Source organism: Sceloporus undulatus, chromosome 5 (assembly GCF_019175285.1).
Source record: "Sceloporus undulatus isolate JIND9_A2432 ecotype Alabama chromosome 5, SceUnd_v1.1, whole genome shotgun sequence".
NCBI classification, from domain to species: domain Eukaryota; kingdom Metazoa; phylum Chordata; class Lepidosauria; order Squamata; family Phrynosomatidae; genus Sceloporus; species Sceloporus undulatus.
This window is the reverse complement of record NC_056526.1, coordinates 50168555-50178619: the sequence shown is the minus strand read 5'-3', so window position 1 is coordinate 50178619 and position 10065 is coordinate 50168555. Positions and strand designations below refer to the sequence as shown.

Sequence of the window (10065 nt, the reverse complement as noted above, 5' to 3'; positions counted from 1 at the left end):
TGATTTGGCACAGAGTTCCACATTAGAGTTCAGTAAGAGATGTTAACTGGACCCAAATTGGATGTGTGGGTGTGCTGCTTTTTTCCCTCTCCATTTTGTCATTGGAGTGGCACATCTCCAGATAACTGATGACTTATCAGGAATTATCTATTTTATCAAGCCCTTTTTGTCTACGTCTCTGTGTGATAGCTGAAGTGTACTTTGTTCACCACTTTTCTTGGGATATTGTTAATCTTGTTTGTGTGGATAAGTCATGAAGTATCAACAATAGGATAGAAGACTGGGCTAAGTTAATGATGTATCAGCTTTTGTGTATCAGCTTCAGTAGGGAGAACAGGTTTCAAATGTCAACTAGGATAGCACAGAAAAAAATATTCAGGGAGACTACTAAAAGAAGGTTTCATTCCATTTGATATTTAACCTGTTTTCATGGGTTGATAATGAAATGACATGATTTTCTTGGTAAACAAATTGTTTCCAGAACTAACAGTATGGTGATCATAGTGCTGAGATAAATACAGTGGGCCCTTGTTATCCAATGGGGTTTGGTTCCAAGACACACCATGGATAACAAAATCCAAAATTGCTCAAGTCCCATTCAATCCAATGACATAACAAAATGGTGCCCCTTACATAAAATGGAAAATCAAGATTTGCTATTTGGAATTTATGTTTTTTCTGAATATTTTTAAGCCATGGATGCTTGAATCCATGAATAAAACAATCCGTGGATAAGGAGGGCCAACTGTATACTTTATCTGTAAATTACATACCATATATAAAATATATAAATATAATTCCTTTATACATTCACATTGTTTATATTGTTCAACTAGAAATGGACACATTGGCAATACTGAGAAATAGTTTAGACATGATAGGTAATATTAATGTTGAATTCTAGTGAATTCTAGTAATTCAGAAAGAGGACAGTATGAGAGAGAGAAAAGGGTACAAATATAATTGAAGCTTAAACAAGTAACCTGTGTCATGTATGGCCAGTTGATCTAGTGTTTTTTGTTTGTTTGTTTTTTGCAGGGGTGAATATTATTGATTATTCTAATATTCCCACCCCCATTTCTTTCCAATACCTCATTGTTAGGGCACTCTTTTGTTAGAGTCTACAGATATATTGATTTCTGAGGACATGTATATGTACTTGGAATAGATGGATACGCATTGAATTATAGACTCTCTCTAACTACACCACCCTCCACAGAAATCCAATGGCGAAAGGAAGAGGAAAGATTATTCTCTATAGGGAAACTCTATTTCTGTATCTTTAATCATTGTGAAACACAGTACATTGTTCCATTCTTATTGGTAGCTGTTTATGATTGTTGAGATCCATGAAAATCTAATTCCTTTAGCATTTAACCAAAGATACTGCTCAAATGTAGGACTTGAGCAGTAGAGAGGAAATGTCATCTTTCAATCTCAGTTTGACCATGAAAGCACTTCATTTCTGCCCCCCCCCCCAGGGCACTTTCTAAATTGGTTCCACATAAGTAGCCCACAAAAATATGAAAGAAAGTTGTTGGAAGAAAAAAATGCTAAATAAACTATTAATTATGTTTTCCCTCTCTTCTTCTTCCTCTGTTTTTCTCCAGTATCCAGCTGCCCTAATGAATCTCGGAGCAATTCTTCACCTCAATGGCAAACTCCTAGAGGCTGAATCAAACTATCTCCTAGCCCTTCAGTTTAAACCAGATGATGTCATCACACAGTCAAACCTACGCAAACTCTGGAATATTATGGAAAAGCAAGGCTTAAGGACATCTAAAACATGACATGTGGGTAGAGAAACCCTTGATGTCTTTTAGGGGAGCAGGGGTGAAAAAAGTCAAACTCAGAACAACTTCCAGGGCACTGTTTTGTTGAGTGCTCTTGTTCAGTTGGACTCCAGTTGTTTAAGATTAGGATTGCTGCTAGGAGAATCCACAGGGCTGCTTTGGGGGTGTGATATTTTGGTAATGAGAGGGAGATGGGAACTATCTGAAGAGCTTCATGAAGGACTTGATAGTTCCCATCACAAGTGTAAAAGTGAACTAGATTTTAAACTGGAGCATTTGAAAAGGGCCCTTTCAGCATATTCACCAGTTCATCCTAGTCATTTTCACATTGATCATTTTCATGTGATTTCTGATAGAAAATCACACTGGCCTATATAACATCCATCCAGTCAACATGCGAATTTATGAAAGGATAAAGACTAGCTTAAGTTATTTTCCGAGGCTGTAACTCATTAAAATGTATACTAAAACCAATGTGTTTGCAATTTGTCTTAATATTGTGTAAGTCCATAGGGCTGCCTGCTTATCTCTCTCACAGACTAGCAGAACCACTGGAAAAAGATTTGAAAGATACGACATTTAGGGTTACTTGACAAATACACATTTGATAAAATTAATGTATATTGTGTTTCTTGGCTATGCTTTAACTAATGCAAGTGGAACAAGAAAAGGCCAGTGATGGGGACATGCAACATGTTACCCTCATGCAGCAGAAATGTACCCAAGCAGGAAGAAACTAGGCAATTTCTAGATCGCTACATCTACCTTGTTCATATTTGAAGTTGGTGTGGTCTTAATTTTGGCAACAGAAAATGAACATTGGTGGGAAGAGCTGAACACTTCTCCTCCCCACTTCACATCATTGTTGTGCTGGGCACATTTTTACCAAGTAAGTAACATTTCAAGATCAGAGAGGTGAAGCATATGGGGCAAAAGGAGCTGCCAGGGGCTGCTCTGGCCCCAATTGGTCTGGGACCATGGCAACTTGGTGCCATTGTCCCAAAGCCAGTTGCCGCCACAGTCCCAAACAGGCCACTGGACAAGAGTGGCTTTTTCCTGCTCCTTTTCAGGCTGGTTTTAAGCAGCCTCAGAGCAACTTCCAGGTGGTCTGGAGGTGTGCATTGTTTGAATGCCACACACCCAAACCACCAGGAAGGCACTTTATTTGGAGTGGAGGACTGGAAGGCTAGAAGATTATTCAACTGATTTCACCAACATGCGTTATCTCTTGATTTAAGAAAAAAGGCCCACTCACACACCACATTTACATGTGGTGCATGATGAATTACCATGGGCAGTCTATCACATTTAACTGACCTTTATTACATTGACAAAATCAGATTGCTTGTCCCAGCTGGGATAGATCCATTGAATCAATGGGAAGTATATAAATCTTAATTTAGTTCCTATTGATGTATTCTAGTTTAGGCTAGAGATTGAGTTTACACCAGGGTCACTCCAGATGTTATTGTGCTGCAGTTCCCAGCAGCCCTGGCCAGCAGAGACAATGATGAGGAATGCTAGGAGAGACAGTTCAATATTTAGAAGGCCACATAATTCTTGCTGCTGGTCAAGACCATTAGAAATAAGCCAGTGCAGGATAACCATGTACTAACACTGTTCTTGAAAGTTTTCATACATCTGTAACATTACTGTATCCATCCACAATCTATATTCTGTTGCTGAAAGATATGATGCAGCATGGCTTCCCTGGGACAGTATTACACTGTAGAGTTCCCCAATGCCAAAGTTCAACTGTACTCATATTGTTTCTTTTAAAATACAATACTAAAAGGTAACTACATCTCTGGCTCTAGATCTGTTTCCTGTCACTGGAACAATTTAAAAATGCGTGCAGTTGGTGTGTATGTTTTTGAAATGCTAGGATTGAGATTTATCAGCAACCTATGAGAAGGAAAACATTTTGCTAGAGGCAGCAAGAAACTAAAAGGATTTAATGCTTTTAGCATCTAGTGAATTCACAGAGTGTTAGACCAAAAGGGATTATGTGACTGACAATGGTTGCCAATTATTTTTGCATATATTTTACATTTTACAAACAGAAAAAACACTTGTACAGAGTCTAACCCAATATTGCTTCTCTGTTTCTTCAATCAAGTAGGTTATTTTAAAAAATAACATTTCAGCTTATCACCATAGTTGTTATGATCTGCATAAAAATATTTTTAAAAACCATGCTAGATTACCCTGGGCTCTTTCAGGCCATTTATCAACTACTTTGATTTAGTGAGGCAAATTGCTCATTAATAATATAAAGTATTCTATTCCAACACTTATTTTGACACTTGTGGGCATTAACATAGGCCAAATTTGAAAAGCCAGCTCAGGCATTTCCAAGTGATTGCCTGCACCCAAGAGAATTTTTTATTTCTGTGCCCTATCACAAACTGCTTTTAGAACTCTGTTTTAAACCCCATTTCCAATGCAAATAGGAATGGCAGGATTGCTCATCAAGACATGTGGGAGTAGCCATGTGCTTCTTTGCAGCCTTATAGTATGGGGCACACTTGAACTAAAGATGATTGAGGATCTCTCATAATCCCTTGTTTGTACAAATGTCCTCTTAATTGTGTATTGTTCCACTGAGCTTTATGGAAGGACTAATGCATTGTTGAAACACTTTATTTTCCATTTGAAGAAAGAAAATTAAGTCATTAGCTAAAGTTTCACAATTGTTGCTAGCCCCTTAGTTTGTTTTTCACACTGTATTTTTAAATGTATAAGGTGTGTATTTGGTACTTAGAGAGAAATGAGCACACATTTATTCTGTGCATTTTAGACACTCTGGCTATCTAAATGTACACATGTTGAGGAATCTTGGCATATCTTTCCTGGCATAACCACAGTTTGCACCACCATTTATAAAAGTTGAAAAGTTTTTTTCCCCATTTGAAGCATCATTTTCTAGCAATTACTGATTGTCATGTGTACCATCTATCAATTTCTGCTCTCGGACTTCCTAACCTCTCCTCTCTTACTTTTAGACCTTGTACCAAATGAATGACCTTTAGATTTTGCCCATGGTGCACCCTCCAAAAGCTCTTTTTATAATCAAAAAGGAGAAAATGTTAAAAGACTGAAATTCAACATGTTCAGTGCTTCAGGTTAAAATATATGATAACATATAATAGTAGCTTTGAGCCTATTCAGTACTTGGCAGCAATTATGCTGCACAATCTGTTTTAATCGGTGTAAAAAGTAAATGCTTTTTAAACATCAAGACTGAATTTTCAGGGCAATCCTCTGCATGTCAGCTCAGAAATAAGTTCCACTGACTTCAGTGAGGCTTATTTTTACTGAAATGTGTAAGGGACTGCAAATAATACTGTGTAGCTGTAGCATCTTGAAACTTGTTAAATTTTAGCCCTCAGATACAAGCACAGCTTCTAACATTTAATTTTTATTTTAGTTTTGACCTTTCTCCTTGTATTTCTGTAATTAATTTTTACATTAATTGCACACTTTTGATTCACACAAAATTGTGTGCAATTAACAATGAAGTGGAAATTAAAAAAGAAAATAGAAAGAAAGAATGTTCCATGTTCCTCCATACATTTTCACTGTAGGGCTGGGCTTCATAACTTTCAGTTTTGGAATAAGTTTAAAATGTCTCTGCTCAGGGATTTGTGGTGGCTATTGCAGACAGTGCTTAAAAACAGAGCACAAGTTTACTAAATTAAATTTTTATTTTTTGAGAAAACTGTTATTTGTATAAATTATCAAGATTTGTAGGCTTTCCTTTTTGTAGAAATGATTGTTTATGTGCCAGATAAGAAAATCCAGTTTGTTTTCAGTAATAAATGATTGATAACAACTACCTTGCACATGCTGTCTTCTGTTACCTACTTTCAATGTAAGATCAATAGCAACTGATTCTATCAGAGTTCTAAGTTCATTTGTTTTATGAACATTTTTAAAAGAAAAACGTTGGTTATTTTTAAGGTGGAAAGTAACAATTACAGTGTCTCTAGCAGTTATTCTAAAGAAGTTGATACATTCCTCTCCTGTACCATATGTTTGCACATAAGTATTATGATAATACATTTAGCTTAATAATGATTTGTGTTAGTCCAGAGCCTGCACAGTATAGCTGTTATAGTGCTGGAACAGGAGTCCAAAAAAAACCAAGGTATGAATCTTCTATTAGCCATGGAAACCCACTAGATGGTTTTGGGCAAGTCTCACTCACTCAGATCAAGAAGTAAGCAATGGCAACCTCTCCCCAATAAATCTTGCAAAGAAAACCATACAGTACAGTTGCCATAAGTCAGAGGTGCCTTGAAGGCACATACAGTAAGAAAGCCCACAGATAGCGTTCTTTCTATGTTGTGTAGGGCAACCATAACTTGGTCAGGAAAATCACATCCCACCATTATAACTACAATATTATCGCTATCATTTTGTTTTAATTGTATTAGTATCCAGTAAGGTACTTTCAACATGAAATGGAAGTTTTTGTTGCATGATAGTTTCAATTGCACATTTCTATGCCAGTAACACATCTGGTAGTCCTGATGAGAAATCTGTACTCAGGACAAGAGACAACTGTCAGAACAGAACATGGAGAAAAAGAATGGTTCCTAATTGGCAAAGGGGTCAGGCAAGGCTGTATCCTTTCACCATATCTGTTCAACTTGTATGCAGAACATACTATATGAAAAGCAGGCTTGAACACAGAAGGAGGAGTGAAAATAGGAGGAAGGAGTAGCAACAATCTAAGGTATACAGACAGCTTATGATTGAACATAAAGAAAACAAAGATAATGACCACAGAGAATTTACACAAATCCTGCCTAGACAATGAGGAAATAGAAATAGTACAAGAGTTTTCATATCTGGGATCAAACATTGATCAGAGCAGGGATGGCAGTCAAGAAATCATAAGTCTAAGAATGGGAGGGCAGGTATGAAAGAACTAGAAAAGATCCTAAAATGTAAATATATACAACTGATCATGAAAGTTAGAATCATACAAGCCATTGTATTCCCTATTACCATGTATGGATGCGAGGGCTAGAGAGTTAAGAAAACGGATAGGAGGAAAATCAATTCATTTGAAATGTGGTGCTGGAGAAGATTGCTGAAGATATCATGGACAGCCAAAAAATCAAACAGATGAGTGCTGGAATATATTAAACCAGACATCTTTCTAAAAACCAAGATGACTAAAAAGCTGTTGTACTTTGGCCACATCATAATAAGGCATAACTCACTGGGGAAAGCAATAATGCTAGGAATAGTGGAGTGAAGCAGAAAGAGAGGAAGGCTGCATGCTAGATAAATGGACTCTATAAAAGAATTCACAGGTACAAATTTGAGCAGTGGAGGATAGCGAATTTTGGAGATGCTTCATCTACAGTGTTGCCATGGGTTGAGATTGGCTCTAGGGTGGATAACAACAACAACAACAACAACAAAAATACCAGTAAACAGACAAATCAGAGACTTAGGTCCAACACTTTGCCACCTACCTCTAAGGCAGCATTGAAGAGGAATTAACCACATCATAGAATACTGTGCCATATCCATATTGCCTAAATGATATGCATGCTAATGTGTGGCCTTTAGTATGACCAGTGGTGGTCAGGAATAATGGACGGTAGGGTTAATGCAGATCAGTCACTTTTGTTCTAAACTAAAAATTGTGGGAGACACATATGCACTGCAGAAATAATACAGTTTAATATCACTTTAAGTTCCACGGCTGAATGTTATGGAATTCTGAGATGCATACTTTTGTGAGATATTAACCTTTTTTGTAACCTCAGTACAAAAACATTCCTAAGGATTCTGTATAGTGTGGTATGGGAGGAGGTCAATGAAGCGGGGGAGGGGGTGACACCATGAGTTACTACACTGGGTAATTCCAACCTTAGTGATGCCACTGCCCATAACTATAAAAGGAACTAAAATGTTATTCTTTGTGGTCTGTGTGACTCATGAATATGGGTCACTTGAACCCGCACAATATATCTCTGGAATTTTATAGAGCTGGCTGACTTGTTGAGGCAGCTGCCTCACCCAGTCCCCATGTGCATCTCTTAGCATGTCTCCCACTCAGTTCATAAGTTCTGTTTCATTCACTTCTGCAGCCAGATTGAAGGACATTTGCACTTTATGGGTCTCTGGACAAAGTGATTGGGCTGGACAGGGCTTGAAAAACCGTGTAATGTCAGTGAAAGGAAATTCCTCAAATGGACAATGGTTCCTCTTGCCTCTTGTGCCTCAGAGAAAAAAATATGCAGTTGACTCTTGTAGCACTGCCATTCATTTAAACCCCCTTTCCCACTAGCTCAATGAAATAGAGCATGACTGAAGTCTAAAGACACTTTTCTGGGAACATATAAAACAACTGACCTCACTGACCAACACAGAGGTCTGTATATGAGTGTGTGTAGGATTTTCCTCAAAATCACCTTCGTTTCTAGAACTGTTTTCATCAGTGATAGCAAATCATGTGGTACCAAATGCAGACCAGTCCCCTGTAATGGCCATATAGCCTCCTGGAGTTCTCAACCAAAACATAAAAATCTTCCAAGGACCCTGATCAGGAGCTAAAAGAGGAAAAGAGAGGCAGAAGAGGACAGAAACATAGACATAGACCATTCTTTGAAAATGAGCCCTGCAAAATGTAAGCTACACCAAAAACATTCAGGTCAGTCAGTCATAAACCTTATCATATACAGCTAAAGGCAATTACAGTGTATTAAAATGTTCAGTACAAGAGTTAGATTTAGGAAGGGATTACTATAAGTACTCCATGACTATCAAAACTATCAATTCTAACCATTCTCTAAAGAATGAAAACACTCAGGACTTAAGTTATCTATAATACACGATCATTCTCAGTAAAATGAAAATGCAGCTCATTCACTACCAGTGCAGAACTAAACTGAGCTTCCAGATGCATAATGAGTAACTAATTATCAGGAGCACTATTACCACATCCTGGGACATTCAATCTGAATACCACAGATTGATAAGTAACTCCCCCCCCCCCTGTGGTATCTAAGTATCCAAGACAAAGCAGTGGATGATGGGTTATTTATTCTATTTGATTACAACAAAAAAGTATTTTTTTAATTCTGTACCTGAAAAGCCAAAATATCCAATGTCCATTAAATTTCTTGGTATCCCTTAAGATATGTGATAGGCAACTGGAAAAACCACTCCTGAATATTCCTTGCCTATGTAATTCATGGGGCTGCTAGAATTCAACAGGCAAATTGAAGGGCACACACACACACACACAACCACCTAAACTGAAACAGCCTTCAGATCTCCCTTTTCTTCAAAATAATGCAACCTGATATGACCTTAAATTAGGGATATAAAATAGAAAATCATGCATTAACAAGAGCTGCCCGTTTTGGCTAATATCATGATTGAAAATCTATTTCTTAAGGGCCTACAGAATAAGGAATAACTATTTTTTTATAACATGGTTGTAGACTGTTAGCTTATCTTGGCACCACTGTATTTATAATCTTAATTCATCCAAACAAAAAAGCTTAGTGAGGGAACAGTCCTCCAGTCCATTTAACTTACACCAGTATGTTAAAAATCTATTCCAGTTACAATTCATGGCAGGTCTAACTCAGTTTAGAAGTGGCCAGTGAAGATCCTAGGGAGAGCCCCTATATCTCATGAAGATTTTTTGGAAGAATTTCTAGGTCATATTGGTACATTTTCATCAAATATCTGCCCTGTGTAACATTTGAGTTATAATATATACTTGAGTTATCAATGTGGTAAAAATGACGTTGTTTGTGTCCTTAATAGATCTACAAATCAGATAATTTAATACATAACCTGATGTACTGTGCTCCTTTCTTTCCTAAAGCCCTTTTATTCAGGCAACATTTAATGGATATAATGAGTAAAATTTGGGTGCAATATGTAAATGACTACTAGATCTGTAATTACAGGAGTCTGATGGCTCACCTTTCTTAAAGATTAGTACAAGGATACCAGTCTGAAGAAAAACTAGCAATTGGGCTGATAATAGGTAAATAGATCACCAGTAAACATCTAAGGTGAAAACCTCAAGAAGAATCATATCTTATCCAGGGGATTTACTGGCTTGAAGGGTCAAGATCTTGTTCACAATTTCAGTTGCATATTATGTTGTTCTGGAAAATTAGAAGCTTCATTCATATTTAAATAGCTCCAAAGATACCCCTGAGTGGCAGATGCATTTTTTCAGGGGTGATTGGAGAAGCAATGTTATGACCTTCTTGAAGAGGCTTGA

General features: G+C 37.2%; 1 protein-coding gene across 2 annotated transcripts in view; it reads left to right on the top strand.

The window, feature by feature from the left end:
- Positions 1-5592, top strand: part of TMTC2 (transmembrane O-mannosyltransferase targeting cadherins 2) — a 231758-nt gene extending 226166 nt beyond the window's left edge. For both annotated transcript variants that reach the window (XM_042469025.1, XM_042469024.1), the window contains one exon: positions 1611-5592. In XM_042469025.1, coding sequence (XP_042324959.1) covers positions 1611-1790 — 180 coding nt within the window. In that variant the 3' untranslated portion in view covers positions 1791-5592. The remainder of the gene's footprint in view (positions 1-1610) is intronic.
- Positions 5593-10065: the final 4473 nt, after the last annotated feature.